This window comes from Staurois parvus, unplaced genomic scaffold, assembly GCF_062004578.1.
Source record: "Staurois parvus isolate SC_StPar_1 unplaced genomic scaffold, SC_StPar_1.0 ptg000715l, whole genome shotgun sequence".
In the NCBI taxonomy this organism is placed as follows: Eukaryota; Metazoa; Chordata; class Amphibia; order Anura; family Ranidae; genus Staurois; species Staurois parvus.
Genome location: NW_028318511.1, coordinates 9,960,117 through 9,982,507, shown reverse-complemented (window position 1 = coordinate 9,982,507; position 22,391 = coordinate 9,960,117). Strand labels below are relative to the sequence as shown.

Below are 22,391 nucleotides of genomic sequence, written 5' to 3'. Positions count from 1 at the left end.
CAGTGAAAGGGGTTGTGGTGAGGACACTGCGGGACCGAGGGACAGGTAAGTGGCTGTTTTTTTTTAAAGTCAGCAGCTACAGTTTTTGTAGCTGCTGACTTTTATTTTTTGTAGGTTTGACTGGAGCTCCGCTTTAAAGTGTCTGTAAATCCTTACATATACCCAGTGAAGTGACTGGCCTCAGGGGATTCAGAGATAAATCCTATTACACAAGTTGTACCTGTTTATCTGCAGTCTTCTCTTTTTTACATCCGTTCAAAGTTCAGAATTTATAAACCTTGCCTGAGAAAAAACGGGATGGAGAGCTGAAATTACACTCTGCAGAGCTCAGTAAGGAGAACTCTGAGAGCTGATTTGAGGGAAAAGACACATTCCCCTCCACACAGCTCACAGGAACAGAGCTTAGGATGGAGGTCCCTCCCCTGTCACCATTTTTTTTCTTGGTGTCAGGAAACCTTGTCAAAAGTAACTCATGTTAATAAAGGAAGTGTGGAATATTTCTAGCGGTGAGGAAACCGTGTTTAACAAATGGATCTCTAGAAAGGTAAGTATATTGCCTCTTTCTTTTCATCTATGCCTGTCTATACAAAGAGACCCTGTGCTGGCAGGGTCGCCTAACTGCCACCGGTTCTAGACATCTCTGTAGGTATACAAAACATAACTGGCTATTAATATTCAGAAAAAAACACTATAAGTGATTGATCTAGGTGTATTCAGTTGCCTTAAGGGAATGGGCAAAGTTTTTTTGGAGCAAAATAAACCATGGTTTATAAGAAATACACCCAACGTTGTGCTTCTATCCTTTGACAGCCCAGTCACATGTAAGGGATGGGGAAGAGACCTGTAAGTCAAAATGGAACAGAGGCAGAAAAGCTCAGAGCTTGGTATGGCTGCACTGTGGGGTATAGCTGTGTAAATCTTAGGCCTGGATGGACAAAAATACAAATCCTTTTGACAGCTAAATCAGCTCCCACATGTGTTCAGCTTTAACTCTTCTGGGAAAAGGAGGAAATAATCCAAATTTAAAGGTAAAATTCAGCTTTTGGGATAGTAAAACAGAGGAGCAAAACTGGAAGATGGGTTTTATCAGCTATTGAAGAGTCGCATTACTTGGATTTTGTTCCATAGTAGCCCATAGTTAGCCTCAAATATTTATCACAAGGCTGTTTAGTGCTCCATGGTGAAATTTCTTTGGTAACTAAAGTAGGACTGACAGAGGCTCACTTTAGAAAATTACTGTCAGACTGATCAGTCTTTTTGTAAATGCCAGAAATGCAAGTTGGAGCCCTTTAGAAGACTTTAAAGAGCATCTGTAATAAATGAAATACCTTTATTAGCAGACACCATCCTCTGACTGCCTACATCTACACTGGATTCATGGCAGTGCAGCTGAACCGCATGGGAGCAGGGTAGGAGCCTTATTCCTCTGTGAACTCTGGCCTAGCATATACTTGGAACATACTGTATGCTGCAATTATGAGGACAGGGGGATCCGATTGGTAAATGGGATGGCAGGGGGTGCTGGAAATGCAAGTGCAGGCTCCTTACCACATATACTCTGCTGTCCAGTTATTTTGGCCTTAGAGCACCTCTGCAAGTGACCGGAGAAAGGTCTCCATGAAGTTAATCTTATTAGACCGATACATTTTATTTAAAACAGAAAACAACATCGTGTAATCCTTTTAAATTAAACGTTATTATTGTTATTATCTCCTGGTTCATACAATTCAGTGGAGGAGGTTATTTAAGGATACTTTACACAACATAGCTAAACTACTGTATTGTATTACAGTGCTCTATTTAGTTGAGGTCTCATTTGTGTAAGAGCTAGTCCATGTCTAAAATGCACAGGTGTGAATGGGGCCAATAGACCTAAAATTACCTCAATCAGGGCTGGGACAAGGGGTGGGCAGGAGGGACGGTTGCCCTGAGCACAGAAGTTTACTGTATGGATGGGGGCATCAGCTAATTTATTCTGATATAAGGCATTTTGACAAGCGGATGACCGCTGGGAGGAGCATTACCTAAGCTCTCGCATAATGAAGGGGGTGCAGTTTGACTTCTTTGCTCTGGGCGCTGGATGAGCATGTCCCAGCACTGACTTCAATGACTTTCAAGCACAAATGAAGCCAAACTTTCTTTTCATCCTTGTCTCTCCAATGGATAAAAATGAAAGCCAGGAAATCTCTTTTGTAGTAAAGTGAGGAATGATTAAAGACTGCCAAGTTTGTAATGATATCTGTGAGGTTTGAGGCTGTGTGGCCCCCAGGACAGGATGTGTAGAAAAATCTTCCCAACAGACAGCAGTAAAACATTGCCTTTTGGTTCTAGCCTATCCTTGTCAACTGAAAACCAAAGCATATGTTGGTAGTTGTTGGGTTTAACGTATATGAATAGCCAAACCCCTAGAATTAAAGGTAAAATGTTTCTTTTAGTTTTGGATAGAGTGGAAAAGGATTAGAAGACCGGTCAGGAATTTTATTTATGTCTGTGTCCCTGTTAGGAAGATTCACTCTCTGATTGTCATGTTTACCATTATCATCAAAACTGAAAGAAAATCCCACATTTTGGGTTGTCCCCAGAACAGAAATAGAGGGGAAATCGTCCAATGGGGACACTAGTTCTTGTGAACAGTGATTCTCTCACTTCCTGCTTGGCAATGGAACAGGAAGTGGGCAGCGCAGTGGATAAATGGTTAGCATTTCTGCCTGGCAGTACTAGGGTCATTGGTTCGAATCCCAACCATGGCACCACCTTCCTTGAGTTTGCATGGTCTCCCTGTGCCTGCGTGGGTTTCCTCCGGGTACTCTGGTTTCCTCCCACACTCCAAAGACATGCTGGTAGGTTAATTAGCTCCTGTCGTAATTGGCCCAATATGTGTTTGTATGAATGTGAGTTAGGGACCTTAGATTGTACGCTCCTTGAGGGTTAGGGACTGATGTGAATGTACAATATATATATGTAATGTGCTGCGTAAATTGACGGTGCTATAAGTACCTGTAATAAATAAAATAAGCAACGGGAAATCCCCCCCCCAATGGGACGTAGATGGTAAAGACTATCTGACAAGGGTTATAATCTTCAATTACTCTATCCAAAGTGAAACAAGTTTTGCCTTTTAGTTCTGTTTTAAGTTTTGGATAGAGTAGAAAAGGATTTAAGCCCCTGTTGATTTATATTTTGCTTTCTGTGTTCACTTAGGGAGATTTCCTATCACTTCCCTTCTTGGAGACAGTATAGGGAGTTGGAAGAAATCCTCATCTTAGACCGCTGTCACAAGAGAACTAGAAAATTCCTCCTCCCCTCTTGCTCTGGCGACATCTGTCAAATTTTGAATTTCCTTTCACTGTCTGTCCCAGTGACAATTGTCACCTCCAAGAGAGGATGAATCTGCCTAGCAGGGACATAGACAACAATAAAATCATGACTGTGGTTCTAACCCTTCCACAAATATCCAAAACTACAAATTAATGTTTTGGCTAAATGTCTACTTTTTACGTTTTCCAAGGTCTAAATTTTGTAAAGTGCTGCACAAACTGTTGGCGCTATATACATCCCGTATAACAATAATAAATTGTATCCCTAATATTAAATGACGTTTGTTCTACTAAGCTGTTGATTTATTGGGATACTTACTGTGCATCACAATAGACACTGGTGCACAATGTGCCGAATGCCTTGGCATAGAAATGATGTGATTCTGCTAGTTCAGATCAGAACCAAATGGAGATATCTACAAGCTGCCTGATTTTTTTTCCAGCTCACTGGATCTGAGCACACTGTATAGACCAATGTGATATTCTAATTATGAATTTTTCTCTTTGTTTTTTTTTTTAACAGGGCCCACTGATTCTTTGCCACGACATTTGACAGGTCATCCTCGGAATTTACAGAACTCCCTGCTCTCTAGTCGGAACCCTGAGGGTGTGTATGTGTGACTCCTCGCTCTGCGCACTCTGCTTCTTGCTCTCCTGGTGGTGGGTGCTTTATGCATGTATAATCAGATTGCTTTCTTGTGTACAGACTCATGATGAAACAAATGTATATTGCTGGGCAGATAAAACTGAAAATGCTGGGAACATAAAAATGATGAGCCTGGATCATATGTATCGTATAGGGGTTAAAAAAAAGAACTCTACCTTGTTCACATATTTGATATTATATGACAAATGAGAAAATAGTTTTAAATAGAAAGATGACCTGTTTTGATACTATATGCCAGCATAGGCTTTTAGTATTTAGTGTGCTTCTGAAATGCCCACATATTGTTTGTCATTATAAGGGGGAGTGTAGACACACATCTTTTTACAGAGAACTCTCTGTGTATGTCCTTGATGGCAGTGCAGCCATTGCTTGTACTTTCCCATGTGTGCACCATCCTTGAGACATCATTGCCATATATAGGATATACCTGCAATTTATTTTACGATTTCACACTGCAAGTAATAGGTACTTCAAGCATAATGGTGGAAACCACTGTATTCATTTATATACAGCATCCCTTCTTAAAGCAGAGTTAAACCTGGTCATAAAAAATGGCCCCCCCAGGAGCCTTATGCCATAATGTACTAGTATGCACTGCATGCTTGCCAAGCAATCCTCCAGCGCTTCGGTATTGACACAGGCACTTCCACCTTCTCCCCCGTCTTTTTTCTAGATTCATACTCTTTGGCTGTTTGATTGGCCAGGCCGCACCGACGCCACATACGCATGGAAGTGGCATTATCATGGCACAAAGCAGTGCCGGAAATGTTTGCTTAGCTTCGCATACACAGCTTACATTACACAGACAAGCAGGGAGAAGCAATTATGATAGAAGAAACCAATGGGGTCTCTTCTGAAATAAAAATTCTACCTGTTGGCATTCCACTTTAAGGTTAGGTTCACACCGATGCGGTGCAAATCTGATGTAATTTCACAGTACGATTACTGTTGTCAACGGTGCGATTCTAATCCGAATGAATGTGATATCTGAGGACAAAGTCACACTGAACCTGCACTAAACTCGCACAGGATCCTTTTTTTTTTTTTTTTTTTTTTTTTTTTTTTTAACTGGGACAGAATCGCACCACATAGATCATGTGAATGGCTGTCATAGCAAGCAATGTTTTTTCAGATGACTTGAATTTATGCCTTTTCGGATCGTATATATACTCTGCATAGAATTCACATCCGTGTGAACCAGGACTAAAGGATGATATGTAGGCTGTCATTGCTGATCTCTCCTTCTAATAGTGCCATTTGCCTGGCTTTCATGCTGATCTAATGGCTTTACCTTCTGATGCATTGACCTGTAATAAGTATGCAGGATAGGAGTTCTGACTGTCTTTTTAATCTCCATGATTGTTCTGGGCCAGAAACTCAAAGTATCATAGCCAGTGACAGCCAGATAGCTAGTATTTTTAGAAAGAGCTCCACTATCTGCATATATATTTCCTTATGTAAGGGTTTCATTTAATACTTCAGATATGTCAGTAGGTTTCAATCCCAGGCCCATTCTCACTACTGAAACATGAGGCATGCCAGACTAGTGCACAGGATAATGTGGGATTATCTTTAAATGACACTTAATTGGATCAGTGGCATGGATGCATGTTTTTCATCATGAGTCTGTTGCAGATGTACTGAATTCTTGATTTGATTTACTTGTACCTTGCATGAATTCAACACAAGCAAATCATTGTTTTACTGCGAGTGTGTGGAAGTGAAGGAAAATGATTTGTTTTGGATGTCTGGTAAAATTGACCTCCAGTCAAAGCTTAAAATCGGAACTCTGCTAAGCACTGTATCTATATAACATTGACCACATAAGCCCCTTACCCATTGATACTTACCTTTACCAAGCTCCCCTACTGTTCCATTCTCTGGGGGGGCACTACACCTACACCTTGTGTTAGCTCCATGCTGGGCAGTGTTCAGGCCTGGTAGTTGGTCTCTTACAGTAAGTCCAAGCACTGCTTTCTGGGAGGAAGGGGAAGCGATCACATGGTTACTGGGTATTTTTCAGCATTTTTATAGTCAAATGCAGCAATGGGAGAGCAGAGTGAAAGTCAGTATCAGCAGGTAGAGGTTGCCCTATCAAGAGAACCTGTTATTTTATCTTGAATGGGCAAAGTGCTGGATTCTTGTGACTTGTTAGGTCTGCTTGTCTGCTGAGGCCATTAAAGATCCCACTCACCCTGTTGGAATTTTCATCTTGTATTGAATGCAACAAGAGCAGAAGTAACCAGAAAATATGGGCAGGAACACCCAAAACTGCTAGGTTCACAGGACCAGAGTCAAGAATTATGGCAGGGAGATTTCACTGTTGGATATAATCCAACCAAGAAACCAGGGGATTAGTTAGCCATCAGGCTCCTTCATGCTGCAGTTCTACTCATTTTGTACAGGTGCCCCTCCTTCCCATCTGAAAAATTTGGAGTTAAGGGGTGATTTCCTAGAACTAGTGCACTAAGAATCTGGTGCAGCTGTATGGTAGCCAATCAGCTTCTAACTTCAGTTTAAGCTTTGACAGTAAAACTGATTGGTTTCTACACAGAGCTGCACCAGTTTTATTAAATAACCCCCTATATGTCACAATTGACTTCTTAGCCTCAGATATGATCTCCTCACCATAACACTAGACAAGCTATCTTTGCTTTGTGTAAGCTGAACTGTCAGTATGGCTTGGTGGAGGGGCATAGATACAGAATTCATAAGGATGTTAGCTACTGTGCTCCAAATAGTCTGCTCTTCAATGCAGAAATATTGGCAACAGTCCATGTGTTCTAGGTACAGCCTCAAGTATTGTCTATGAATATATTAATTCCTAGAAAAGTCCCTGGATTTAAATCCGCCTATGTCTAGATGAGTTTTTTTTCTTTTTTTGCTTCAAGAGCTTCTAATAATTAAAATATGCTTTTTTTTTTTTTAAAATAGAATGTAGATCTTATTTAATCTCCTCTAGGATAGAGGGTGATTGGGTGTCCTGCTAGATCTAGACCACCATAGCCAGTTCACACCACATGCAGTCCAGTGCATTTTATTTCTGCATCAAAAACTCACTGATAGGTTACATGGTTTCCAATGGCATAGTTCACACCAGTGCAGTCAGTTCCAGTGTGTTCGTTTAAGAAAAAAAAGTAGAAGATGCTGCATTTTTTTCTGCACTGAACTGTACTGGAACGCAGTACAATGCATCAAAAATGCACCGGAAGCTCACATGTCCCTTTTTTAGGTTGAAGAAAAAGAGGGGGAAAAATTAACTGGATTGCGTCAAAAATCTGCATACAGGAACGCATCTGGACTGCTTTTCTATGGTTTGAACCAGCCCCTGTGAGGATACTTGTAAAAACTTCAGTGATTTATTACTCCAGCTTCTGTCAGCATTGTCAATTGGGGCTATTGCCATCAGTAGGTATTCTCCAACCCAAAGTTATCCAGAAGAGATTAGTGACAGTGGGGAGGTCACTGGAGGGGATGGAACTTCTATTGGGCTGCAGAGGTACATGTGGTCACACACTGGCTGCCTCTTACTTTCTTCTGCTAAAATGAAAAGATTAGATTTGGGTTCTATAAATTGACCAAGATAAGACCAGTATGTCACATGTAAAATGAGAGTCCTATCTCATTATAAGTCCTCATCATAAGCTGCAGCATTGCACAAGCCCCTGCGGCTTTAAATTCCTAAAGGGCTTGTCCCTTTCTAATTTATGCTGTTTACTCAGTAGCACAGCTGCTTGATACTGTGCAAGGTGTATCTGGGTGCCTGCAGTAGTGTATCATTTGGAAATCATCACAATTTTGCCTTTCAAAATCAACATATTTAAGTGTTTTTATGAGCTTTGCCACAGAACTGTTAGGGAGATTTAAAATTACATTAAAGGCAATTAAAAAAAAATACATAAAAATAACAATCATGTTATACTTGCCTGCTCTGTGCAGTGGTTTTGCACAGAGCAGCCTCGATACTCCTCTTCTTGGGTCCCCTGCCAGCACTCCTGGCTCCTCCGTCCTGCCAAGCAGTTTGCTATGGGGACACTCAAGCAGGCTCGTTCGCGAGCCGCTGCTCTGTGTGTATACACACACACACACACACTATCTTGGCCCTGCCCCCTCTCTCTCCTCATTGGCTCACTGAATATGATTGACAACAGGCAATGGTTCCTGCTGCTGTCTCAGCCAATGAGTAGGGAGAGTCCCCAGAGAGCCGAGGCTCTCGTGCACACTGATGGATCTCAGTGGGCTCAAATAGGTAATAGGGAGGCTGCTGGACACAGAAGGTTTTTTTTATCTTCATGCATAGAATGCATAAAGGTAAAAAACATTGAGCCTTTACAACCATTTTAATTCTACAAAGTGCTGCAAGCAGAAGAGTTTTACAATTCCTTTAAAAAACATGCACTAACATCCAAATTTTCGGGATAACCTTCCTGGGTCTATCCCCTTCTTCATAGTCCAGGCAGTACTAATACAGAGAGTTTTAGCAGAATGTTAAGATAAAGAGTCACAGAGGTGCGAGTGGTCACAAACCTGCTTTAGAAAACTGAGGTCCACATTTAGTCGGTTATCCTTCGTGTCAAATAGAATTATCATTCGTAGGTCAACTGTTTTCCTTTCCTGAGTAGTTTTGAAGTTCCGCTTTAAGGCTCTGTTCATACTAGTGCGATTTCAGATGCCGCTTGAGTAGCACAGAATCGCATGACAATGGAAATCACGTTGTTTTGAATGGTGCCTGTTCCCATCAATGCAACTCAGCAGGGCGAGATTTTGTAAAAAGTGCCTATACTACTTTGGTGCAATACCAGCATGATTTTGGCTACATAGAATATGCAAACCACTTCAAATTAGCATCCAAGTTTCACTACATAATCGCACTGAAAATTGTACCACTGCAAAGTGCATCGCAGAATTATGAGCCTAAGAACCAGAATATTCATACAGTGAGGAACAGAAATATTTGAACACCCTGCGATTTTGCAAGTTCTCCCACTTACAAATCATGGAGGGGTCTGAAATTCACATTGTATGATTTTTAAAGAATTTATTTGTCTTGCACTGCTGAACATAAGTATTTGAACACCTGAGAAAATCAGTGTTAATATTTGGTACAGAAGCCTTTGTTTGAAATTACAGAGGTCAAACGTTTCCTGTAGTTCTTGACCAGGTTTGCACACACTACAACAGGGATTTTGGCCCACTCCTGCACACAGATCTCCTCTAGATCTGTCAGGTTTCGGGGCTGTCGCTGAGCAACACAGAGTTTCAGCTCCCTTCAAAGATGTTCTATTGGATTTAGGTCTGGAAACTGGCTAAGCCACTCCAGAACCTTGATATGCTTCTTACGGAGCCACTCCTTGGTTATCCTGGCTGTGTGCTTCGGGTCGTTGTCATGTTGGAAGACCCAGCCACGACCCATCTTCAATGCACTGACTGAGGGAAGGAGGTTGTTGCTCAAAATCTCACAATAAATGGCCCCATTCATCCTCTCCTTAATACAGTGCAGTCGTCCTGTCCCCTTCGCAGAAAAGCACCCCCAAAGCATGATGTTACCACCCCCATGCTTCACAGTAAGGATGGTGTTCTTGGGATGCAACTCATCCTTCTTTTTCCTCCAAACACGAGTGAAGTTTAGACCAAAAAGTTCTACTTTGGTTTCATCTGACCACATGACTTTCTCCCATGCCTCCTCTGGATCATCCAGATGGTCATTGGCAAACTTCAGATGGGCCTGGACATGTGATGACTTGAGCAGGGGAACCTTCCGTGCAATGCATGATTTGAAACCATGACAGCGTAGTGTTCTACCGACAGTGACCTTTGAAACTGTGGTCCCAGCTCTCTTCATGTCATTGACCAGCTCCTCCCTTGTAGTTCTGGGCTGATTCCTCACCTTTCTTATCAGTGATACCCCACGAGGTGAGATCTTGCATGGAGCCCCAGTCTGAGGGAGACTGACAGTTGTCTTTAGCCTCTTCCATTTTCCAACAATTGCTCCAACAGTTGATCTATTTTCACCAAGCTGCTTGGCAATTGCCCCGTAGCCCTTTCCAGCCTTGTGGAGGTCCACATTTTTGTCTCTGGTGTCTTTTGACAGCTCTTTGGTCTTGCCCATGGTAGTAGTTGGCGTCTGACTGACTGTGGGGTGGACAGGTGTCTTTAAAGAGCTCAGACAGGTGCTACTAAGTTAGATTAACGAGTGGAGTAGAAGTGGACTTTTTAAAGGCACAGTAACAGGTCTTTGAGAGCCAGATTTCTTGCTGTTTCTTAGGTGTTCAAATACTTATGTTCAGCAGTGCAAGACAAATAAATTCTTTAAAAATCATACAATGTGATTTCCTGAATTTTTTTTTTAATTCTGTCTTTCAGAGTAGGAATGCACCTACAATGTGAATTTCAGACCCCTCCATGATTTCTAAGTGGGAGAACATGCTAAATCGCAGGGTGTTCAAATACTTCTGTTCCTCACTGTATCTTCCAAAATGTGGTCTAGTTGTGAAAAGTGATATCCCACAGGTGTGCAGTAGACATGTGCAGAACTAAATAAATTAGTTTTGTTTCGATTCGTTATTTAAATAATTTTGTTTAGTTAAATTCATTTTTGGAATTTGTTTCGTTTTCAAATGTGGATTGATTCAAATTCAATCGACCAAATGCAGAAAATTTTTAATTGGCATTCGAATTATAATTCTATTTGAATTTCGGAAGATGGTTATATTCCATTTTATTCTGTTCTATTTTATTTATTTTTTTAATTATATTCTATTTTCTTATTTTCTATACTGTTCTTTTCTATTCTATTCTAATCTATTTGAATTTTTACTATTCAAATTTCAGAAGACTGTTATATTCTATTTTATTCTATTCTATTGTTTTTTTCTATTCTTTTCTATTCTAATTCATTCTATTTGAAATTTGAATTTCGGAAGACCGTTATATTCTTCCTAATCTATTCGAATTTTGGAAGACCGTTATATTCTGTTCTATTGTTTTTTCTATTTATAAAGAGGAATCTCATACCACATATCACAAGGCCTCCGGATTAAAAATCCTTGCGAAAACACAATCAACTCTCCTTACGCAAAAGGACTTTGCAGACGCACCAGCGAGGGATTAAGGAATAACCTCATTCACAAACTGTATGGAAAAAGGGTAACGATCAGGATACAAAAGCAGTCTTTGTTTGAAACCCTAACATCATTGGACCCTACCAACATTAACCAAATCAAGAATGAATTGGAAACTCTACAAAGACAAATACAAAAACTTGCCATGAATGGGAAGCAAAAAAACTTCAGAAGCTACACCAAGAGCAGACCTTTTGGATACAACTTAAACATAAAAGCAACCCAACATCTACCTCCTACTATCAGTGACCTGGAATCCCAAGGTATCCCTTGTGTAAGTGCTGTCCTGACTGAAAATGTGGATATAACAGATCAATTATTGTCAGATATGGAGGATTTCTTCAGGACACTAAGGCTCAAAGAATATTTCCACAGTAATGAAAGGAATCCTAGGACAATGGAGTGCTACACAAAGAAAAGAACAGCTACTTCACACCCCCACAAGGACGCAACCCCAAACTGGACACCTACAGTCAGGTCCATAAATATTGGGACATCGACACAATTCTACAATTTTGGGCTCTATACACCACCACAATGGATTTGAAATGAAACTAACAAGATGTGCTTTAACTGCAGACTGTCAGCTTTAATTTGAGGGTATTTACATCCAAATCAGGTGAACGGTGTAGGAATTACAACAGTTTGCATATGTGCCTCCCACTTGTTAAGGTCCCAAAAGTAATGGGACAATTGGCTTCTCAGCTGTTCCATGGCCAGGTGTGTGTTATTCCCTCATTATCCCAATTACAATGAGCAGATAAAAGGTCCAGAGTTCATGTCAAGTGTGCTATTTGCATTTGGAATCTGTTGCTGTCAACTCTCAAGATGAGATCCAAAGAGCTTTCACTATCAGTGAAGCAAGCCATCATTAGGCTGAAAAAACAAAACAAACCCATCAGAGAGATAGCAAAAACATTAGGCGTGGCCAAAACAACTGTTTGGAACATTCTTAAAAAGAAGGAACGCATTGGTGAGCTCAGCAACACCAAAAGACCCGGAAGACCACGGAAAGCAACTGTGGTGGATGACAGAAGAATTCTTTCCCTGGTGAAGAAAACACCCTTCACAACAGTTGGCCAGATCAAGAACACTCTCCAGGAGGTAGGTGTATGTGTGTCAAAGTCAATAATCAAGAGAAGACTTCACCAGAGTGAATACAGAGGGTTCACCACAAGATGTAAACCATTGGTGAGCCTCAAAAACAGGAAGGCCAGATTAGAGTTTGCCAAATGACATCTAAAAAGCCTTCACAGTTCTGGAACAACATCCTATGGACAGATGAGACCAAGATCAACTTGTACCAGAGTGATGAGAAGAGTATAGAGAAGGAAAGGAACTGCTCATGATCCTAAGCATACCACCTCATCAGTGAAGCATGGTGATGGTAGTGTCATGGCGTGGGCATGTATGGCTGCCAATGGAACTGGTTCTTTTGTATTTATTGATGATGTGACTGCTCACAAAAGCAGCAGGATGAATTCTGAAGTGTTTCGGGCCATATTATCTGCTCATATTCAGCCAAATGCTTCAGAACTCATTGGACGCCTCTTCACAGTGCAGATGGACAATGACCCAAAGCATACTGCAAAAGCAACCAAAGAGTTTTCTAAGGGAAAGAAGTGGAATGTTATGCGATGGCCAAGTCAATCACCTAACCTGAATCCGACTGAGCATGCATTTCACTTGCTGAAGGGAAAATGCCCCAAGAACAAGCAGGAACTGAAGACAGTTGCAGTAGAGGCCTGGCAGAGCATCACCAGGGATGAAACCCCAACATCTGGTGACGTCTATGCGTTCCAGACTTCAGGCTGTAATTGACTGCAAAGGATTTTCAACCAAGTATTTAAAAAGTGAAAGTTGGATTTATGATTATTGTTCTGTCCCATTACTTTTGGTCCCTTAACAAGTGGGAGGCACGTATGCAAACTGTTGTAATTCCTACACCGTTCACCTGATTTGGATGTAAATACCCTCAAATTAAAGCTGACAGTCTGCAGTTAAAGCACATCTTGTTCATTTCATTTCAAATCCATTGTGGTGGTGTATAGAGCCAAAAATGTTAGAATTGTGTCGATGTCCCAATATTTATGGACCTGACTGTATATTGATAGCTTCTGACTGTGAGCTACATCCCTGATATCCACCCAGCAAAAGAAAATTCTGTACAATCTTTCACCACTAGAGCGAAGGGCTATACACGATTTGCACAATAATCAGGCCATCACCATCAAACCAGCGGATAAAGGAGGAGCAGTTGTTGTGATGGATACAAACAAATACATACAAGAAGGCCAGAGGCAGCTGGAAAATGCCATCTACTATAAAAAACTGGATTATGATCCGACCCAGGACTTTACAAAGCAATTAAAAGGTCTCATTAAAACACTTCCAGCCCACCTACATTCAGAACTTATAAATGCGATTCCGGATCATCCAGAAATCGGGGACTTCTACATGCTACCCAAAGTCCACAAGCCAGGAAATGCAGGCAGACCCATCATAACAGGTATGAATACACTCACCAAACAAATCTCAGGCTTTGTAGAAAAAAATGTAAAACCGTTAGTCAAGAATACTGCTAGTTTCCTGCAAGACACAACTGACTTTCTGAACAAGATCAACAACATACAGCAATTACCATCTAATACACCTCTAGTGACTATGGATGTAGTATCCCTGTATAGTAATATCCCTCACAAGGATGGATTAGCTGCATGTCACAGATCCTTATCATCCTCAACAAACCACAAATACACTGCTGAGGATGTTACACAGTTCATTGAATTCATACTTACACACAACTACTGTACTTTCAATAAAGACATCTATCGTCAATGTATGGGCACTGCGATGGGAAGTAAAATGGCACCTCAATATGCCAATTTATTTATGGCTGACCTGGAGGAAAGATTCCTGAACAGCATGGAACAAAAGCCATACAGATACTATCACTATATTGATGATATTTTCATCATATGGACAGAACGTGAAGAAAACCTAAAACAATTTTACTCATTGATCAACACTTTTCATCCATCAATCAAACTAAAAATGGAATACTCAAACACACACGTCAACTTCCTAGACACCACAGTATACATCAAGGATGATATGCTTCACACCTCAATATACAGGAAACCCACTGACAGATGCAACTACCTCCACAGTTCTAGCTTCCACCCCCAACACACAAAACGTGCCATCATACACAGGCCATTAGATACCACTGAATGTGCTCTGACCCAAGAGACAGAGATAAACATCTCGGGACACTAGCAGACTCCTTCCATAAGAAAGGTTACAAGGACAAAACTATCAACACCAGCACAAACACAGCCTTGAGAACCCGAAGAGAAAATCTACTTCAGTACAAGGAGAAAAAAACAAACAACCGTGTACCTCTAGTAACCACATACAACCCAGCACTAGAAGGAATAAGAAAAATAATCAAAGATTTACAACCCATCATAACAGAGGATGGAACTCTGAAATAAATATTCCAGCAACCCCCAATACTGGCCTTCAGACAACCCCCCAACCTCAGAAATAAACTAATCAGTAGGAAACTTCCTTCTGTTTAAAATGTCACAAATGGAAGCACACCCTGCAATAAGAAATGCTGCAAACTGTGCAACCAAATCAATCCATCAAAAAGTCAGACACTCAAAAGGGATCTTCAATATCTCCGGATCATACAGCTGCACCTCCAGTAATGTTGTGTACCTTATCCAGTGCAGAAAATGCAGCAAAGGATCTTATGTTGGCGAAACAGGACAGAAGTTGCAAACAAGGATGAATTTGCACAGACCTATCATCAAGGAACATAAAGAGGATGACTTTTGCACACCTGTGGGACACCATTTCGCACAACCAGACCACACTATGGAAGTCCTCAATATTTTAGTTCTTAAAGGAGATTTCAAATCTATTCAGGAAAGGAAAACTTTTGAACTAAAAATGATAATTCTATTTGACACAAGAGATAACGGCCTGAATTTGGACATGGGATTCCTCACTCATTATCCTACAGTTTTACGACACCCTCTGTGAGTGTTGTCCCCCCCCCCCCCCCCAGTCTTTGCTTTTGCTGTGTCTTATCTTCAGTCTAATCCTAGTCTTATAACCATTGCTGTGTACATCTGTTTGTGTGTGTTCCTTTCTGGGGGGTTTTTTCCCTCCCCCTTTCAACATCTCTCCTAACATTCTGCTAAAACTTTGTAGTAGTTCTGCCTGGACCTTGAAGAAGGGGACATACCCCGAAAGCTTGTCCTCAAAATTGTATGTTAGTGCAAATAAAAAAAGTATCACGTCAGTACTCAATTGTTTCTGTTCTATTCGATTCAAATTTCGGAAGACAGTTCTATTCTGTTCTATTGTTTTTTATATTCTATTCAAAATTCTATTTTATTTTATTCTATTTTTCTTTTCTATTAATATTTCGGAATAGTTATATTCTATTAAATTTTTTTGTTATATTCTATTCTTTTATATTGTATTCTATAGTTTTTCTATTCTAATCGATTTTATTCTTTTCTAATTCTATTTGAATTGCGTCCAAATTTTGTTTCATTATTTCAGATTCATTACTATTGTAATTCGAAAAATCAGAGACGTCTGAATAACGAAAAATTCATCCGCATTCGAATTCAAACCGCACATGTCTAGTGTGCAGAAATCATCTTCCTGATGCTTTCTCATGGTGTATTTGTGTACATTTCTGGCCTGCCTGGCCAACCTAAGATTCTTGGTTGCATTTTTTGCTTTGGATTATTGGAGCTATAGTTGTTTCATCCTGTAATATTGAAGGTCCATTTTGTGTGGACAGTTTTTAATGGATTGATTTTGCTGCACAGTTGGCAATGTTTTTGTTGCAAGGCTTGACTCCTTTATTTGGAACTTCATAACCAGAGTGTAATTTCCTTCTGATTAGTTTCTGTGTGAGATTGGGTGGTTACCTGAAAGTCAGCATTGGGGGTTGTTGCAATATTTATTTCAGCAGTTCAGTCTGTGGAGACAAATATACCAAAATCTGCCTTTTAAAAGTACTCAGGTCTGAACAAGCACCATTTAAATTACTGGGATTTTTAATGTCGTGTATTTGTAGTTTCAAGCAGGTGTGAATGGGGCCTTAGTGTACACATGATATCAACAATCCTTGGTTGCTGTACTACCCTGACACAGATATAGATAGCTGGATTGATTCATCGATTAGAAGGTGCCCCTAAGCATTCTTGTATGAGATACTTTGGTGGGAAAAAAGAACAGCAATCCTATGAACTATGAAAAAAATATCTCCTAGCTACATGTTTCTTCACGTACTCAAAATCACTGTTTGCTGAAAAATAATTAAGGGAAGCATTTTAAAACTTCATTCCTTCAGATGCTAAAATAAAGCCATAGTTTGATACTGTACATGATCTAAATCGTATTATACATTGACGAATGTATTGTTAATCCCAGTTATCTTTTGCAGTAATGCCTTCTCGAGACACATCCTGGACATGAAAGAATGACACCAACCAGCAATCAACCTTATTATGTTTGAGACATTGCAACTGTATAAATGGAATTACAATTATATGTAAAATATATATCTATATAAATATGTATATATAGCAGTTTATAATATTTTGTATTATAAATTTCTTTTTATACCTGTATATAACTTGGAAGTTTAAAATGTGCACAAATTAGAGGTGGGAATGTTTATTTTCAATTAAATGAAGCGTATGTATTCTATGACAGATGAAATACAGTTTTCATATATCTTGAAAAAAATATTAAATAAAAACATTTGTACTGTTTATTGGTTTGGAGGTTTTTTTGTAATGAGGATTTCTTAACTCCCAGGGGAAATTTAGGGACTACGCATACTGGCTTAAAAAATACTGCTCCTGGAGGTGCTTAGCATTTTGCCTGTAGAAGCAGCTAATGTGATCCTATGTGTCTGTGCACATTAGGCCATTTAGAGGCATATTTTAAGTTCCACATTTAGAGGCAGGAAAAAAAACACCTGTTTTGTATTTTTTCTGCAAAGAGTGATGGCGATTTTTTTTTTTTTTTTTGTTTTTGTTTTGTTTTGTTTTTTTATTAAGCCAGTGTGCATGGACCTTAAAACCTAGATGCCGAGACCAAATTTAGCATCCGCATGTACACTGTTTAAAAAAATGAAAGGAACACTCCTGGAATATTGATCTAGTCAGTTAAGTAGCAGAGGTGGTTGTTGATCAGTTTCAGCTGCTTTGGTGTTAATGAAATTAACAGGTGCACTAGATGGGCAACAATGAGACAACCCCCATAATAGGAATGATTTTACAGGTGGAGGCCACTGCCATTTTTTTCCCTGCTCATCTTTTCTTACTAATTTTTTTTTTTACTTGTTATGTTACCGGTAGTGACACTGACCCTCGCCGAATGCAAGAGGCCATACCTAGACCCCACAGAGGTTGCACAGGCAGTCCAACTCCTCCAGGATGTCACATCAATACGTGCCATTGCCAGAAGGTTTGCTGTGTCTCCCAGCACAGTCTCAAGAGCATGGAGGAGATTCCAGGAGACAGTTACTCTAGAGGAGCTGTACAAGGCCATAGAAGGTCCTTAACTCATCAGCAGGACCGGTATCTGCTCCTTCATGCAAGGAGGAACAGGATGAGCACTGCCAGAGCCCTACAAAATGACCTCCAGCAGGCCACTGGTGTAAAATGTCTCTGACCAAACAATCACAACCAGACTTCATGAGGGTGGGCTGAGGGCCCAAGGACCTCTAGTGGAGGTCACTGCCCGGCACCATAGAGCTCGATTGGCATTTGATATTGAGCACCAGAATTGGCAGGTCCACCGCTGGCGCCCTGTGCTTTTCACAAATGAGAGCAGGTTCACCCTGAGCATGTGACAGATGTGAAAGGGTCTGGAGAAGCCATGGAGAATGTTATGCTGCCTGTAACATCATTCAATATGACCATTTTGGTGGTGGGTCAGTGATGATCTGGGAAGGCATATCCATGGAGGGACGCACAGACCTCTACAGGCTAGACAATGGCACCCTGACTGCCATTAGGTATCGGGATGATACGCTGGTGCACGACAATGCCCAGTCTCATGTAGCGAGAGTATGCCAGGCCGTTCCTGGAGGATGAAGGAATTGATACCATTGAATGGCCCCCATGCTTACCTTGTCTAAATCCAATAGAACACCTCTTGGATATCATATTTCTGTCCATCTGACTCCACCAGGTTGCACCTCAGACTGTCCAGGAGCTCAGTGATGCCCTGGTCCAGATCTGGGAGGAAATACCCCAGGACACCATCCATCATCTCATTAGGAGTATGCCCGGATGTTGTCAGGCAGCATACAAGGATGTGGGGGCCATACAAACTACTGAGTACGATTTTGAGTTGCTGCAATGAAATTTCAGCAAAATGGACTAGCCTGCTGCATCATTTTTATACTTTGATAGAAATGAAAATTATCAACCCACAGAGGACTGAATTCAAAGACATCCTGAAAATCAAACGATGGGGCATCCTTACATTCCTAACACATTACCCAGTCCATATCACTATAGATATCCAGCATGAGATTTTTCCCCATTGAGAGCTGATGTGTTTTCAAAGTGTTCCTTTAATTTTTTTTGAGCAGTGTATATTGTACATTAACTTGATAATATCTCTATAACGAATGTTCCTACCTAAATAATTTTAAAATTTATGTAGGGATGTATATGGCTTTTATTCCATTTTTTTTTTTTTATACATTTTCAGGTTTTTATTGTTGTCTGGCTTTGCTTTACTGCAGTGTTGGTAGGTTGCAGTGCAATTCATTTAGAATAGCACACAACTACAATTTTTTTTTTTGTCTAGTGCAATGGCAGCCAAATCTAAACTGAGCTGCACTAATGTGAGTTTATGCCACAGGAGCCGGAGACAGCCACTCGCTATCAAAGCAACTATCTCCTTTCTTGATGTGATGTCAGGCAGCTGTGTGCCAAGGAGGATTGTATTGTCCAACATCATAGCTAACATTACTGGGCACCTCGGAAGATGGGACAAGTACTACATGTACATCAGGATCTAATGTAAAGAAAACGTGATAATTCTTCTTTAATCTAATTACCTAACTACCCCAATTATTAAATGAAATGAAATGTGTGACAAATCCCCATGTTAGTGTCCCCACTGGGCAGATTCACTCTTACCACCACTCCAGGTGACTACTGTCTCCAGTACAAAAAGAGAGGAGAAATCCAACATTTTTCTTCTTATGGGGAAGGGTTTGCTTTACCTGAACCTTTAATCAAGATCATTATAGTAGGAGATGATTATGCAACTGCTAAAGGAAAACTAAAGACTTAACAGATTTACGTAAGCATACACTATACAATATCTGACAGCCACAAATCAGGCATGCTAACTATACTTAGGGAACAATTTTTTAAATCTGTTTTTGAAATATGAAAATCAAATTATGAAAAATATGTAAAGGTAATTATGAATAAAACTAAGTAACTGAAAACAAACCTACATTACAAAAACTGAAAAAACATACTTAAAGTCCACGCTTAGTTACATTAAGAAAAATCAGCACAATGAATGAGAGTTAGGTTGTCTCTTGTGCAGGTGGTTTATGTCCTAGCTGAAATGTTACATTCTCTTGCCACACCTTCACACGGGTGATCTTCCAGTGTTGCGGAGGTTGAAATAGCCATTTTAGATACTCGTCAAGAATGCAAACTATGTCTGTCCTATCCACCCCCCTCCTCCATTCATAGAAGCTGTACTTCAGCTGTAAGCAATGAAAAGCACTGTATGAATGATGGACAGATGAATGATAGGTCTGCCTCCTCCATTCATAGAGAGCTTTTCATTGCTGGAAAGCACAATTATCAAAAGAAGAGAGGGGTGGAAAAGCCAGGCATAGTCAGCACTCTTGACAAGTGCCTGTGAAAGATCCAACAAATGTAATAACCCAACAACACCAAAAGATCACTGCTAAAGCCCCATACACACAATCAGAAAATCGTACGAAAATTGCTGCTTTCAAAGTGATCGTATGGTAATCTGCTTGTTAATACACAGCTTTCACCCGAAATTACTCAAAGGGACAAGCACAAACATTTTTCCCATGATACCAGATTGTACAATTTTTGTTTAACCAGTACAGTTTTCGACGGAAAATACATTACATCACTTCTGAATTTTCCTCTCGTACAAGAATGTTCATACCTTTAGTAACCTCTTCACTTTCGATATGAGACTAGCATACAAAAATAAACAGATTATCATTCATCCAATATTCTCAACGTGTGTGTGTGTAGGCGTGCTCAGAAGATGGAAGATTTTAACAAGAGCAGCCACAAGTACAAGGAAGACTTCTCATTAACTACTTGCCGACCGCAGATAGCCGAATGACGGCTGCACTGCGGCCGGCCAGTTGTGGGTGGACGTCATATGACGTCCTCCCAGAACGCGCTCTCCTGCGCGCCCCCGGCGATCTCCTTGATCGCTGTGTCCTACAGACACAGCTGATCACGTGACGTGGTAAAAGGCCAATCACAGCGGCCTTTTACCACGTGATCAGCCGTGTCCAATGACACGTTGATCACCGGGAAATGCAAATGCCGGTTCTCGGCTGCACTTTCCTCACGCTGTCAGATCGTGAGGAAAGTACTGCCGAAAACCGGCAGTTGTCAGAGCAGGGATCGGCATCGATCATCCGGGTCACTGATCATCGGTGCCCAGCAGTGCCACACACAAGTGCCACCTACCTGTGCCCAGTAGTGCCACCCACCAGTGCCGCCCAACAGTGCCCATCAGTGCAGCCCAGCAGTGCTGCCAGTCAGTGCCACCAGTCAGTGCCCAGCAGTTGTGCCAGTCAGTGCCCAGCAGTCAGTGCCACCTATCAGTGATGTCAGTCAGTACCCATTATAAGTGTCGCCTATCAGTGCCACCTATCCGTGACACCTCATTAGTGCTGCCTATCAATGCTGCCTATCCGTGCCACCTCATTAGTGCCACCTATCGGTGCTGCCTATCAGTGCTCATCAGTGCTGCCTCATCAATGCACATCAGTGAAGGAGAAAAATTACCTGTTTGAAAAATTTTATAATAGAAACAAAGAAACTTTTTTTTTTTTCAAAATTTTTTTGCACTTTTTTTGCTTATAGCACAAAAAGTAAAGTGCCCAGTGGCGATTAAATACCACCAAAAGAAAGCTCTATTTGTCAGAAAAAAAAATTATAAAAATTTCATATGGGTACAATTTTGCATGACCACGCAATTGTCAATCAAAGTGAGACAGAGCTGAAAATTGGCCTGGTAAATTAGGGGGTATAAGTGCCCGGTAGGCAAGTGGTTAAGGCTCATTTAGATGGGCAATGCAAGGAGGACTGGCCTTTTTACCCATCTGAATGAACCCAAAATGTAAGTACCATCCCTTGTGCTGTGTTTTTTTTTTTGTAATATTATTATTATTATTATTACTACGAGTTTATATAGCGCCAAAGGGTTTGCTCAGCGCTGGACAATAGGGGGGACAATACATGGCACAGTACAACAACAACAAACAACGTACGAGGGGTAAGAGGGCCCTACTCTTACGAGCTTACAATCTAGGAATCTTTAATTAAACTTATGCTTCAAAATTCACATGATATTTCAATAGATGGAAGATTTTAATGAGAGCAGCCACCAGTACAAAGAAGGCTTCTTATTAAGGCTCATTTAGATGGGCAATGCAAGGAGGACAGGCCTTTTTACCCATCTGAATGAACCCAAAATATAAGTACCATCCCTTGTGCTGTTTTTTTTTTGTAATATTTAATTAAACTTATGCTTCAAAATTCACATGATATTTCAATCTTCTGAAATAAGAAAACAGTGGGTAGGCACCTTTTGTGATCCCTTTCATGTCATTTTATCAGGTGAGTCATTCAAACAGAAAGCAAGATAAGGAGTACATCGCCCTCTAGTGTAAATAATTACTGAGAATAACCACAGGACCTTATAAAAGCACACAGGTAGACCTCTGTGTACTGCAGGTGTCATTCCCAATATTATACTCATTACATCACAAATAACATAGATATTCTTTGGTTCATAGACAAAATGTACAATACGTGTTTATTCAGCTGTGTTGTGTTCAGTGTGACATCGTCCTTGAATAGTCACATGCGGAATCTACTGCTGTACACATTAAAAAAAGGAAAGAGAAAAAGGTCATAAAGGTATTCTGACAGATTCCTGCACATTATACCATACAACATACATTAAAATGATCATTATTAT

The 22,391-nt window shown here is 40.5% G+C and overlaps 1 protein-coding gene across 3 annotated transcripts in view; it reads left to right on the top strand.

The window, feature by feature from the left end:
* RASSF7 (Ras association domain family member 7) overlaps positions 1-16,912 on the top strand; it is a 106,349-nt gene extending 89,437 nt beyond the window's left edge. For 2 of the 3 annotated variants that reach the window (XM_089653592.1, XM_089653591.1), the window contains exons 5-6: positions 3,841-3,924; positions 16,582-16,912. In XM_089653592.1, coding sequence (XP_089509718.1) covers positions 3,841-3,924; positions 16,582-16,613 — 116 coding nt within the window. In that variant the 3' untranslated portion in view covers positions 16,614-16,912. Of the gene's footprint in view, positions 1-3,840; positions 3,978-16,581 lie in introns of all 3 variants that reach the window. The other variant, XM_089653593.1, reaches the window with a different exon arrangement.
* Positions 16,913-22,391: the final 5,479 nt, after the last annotated feature.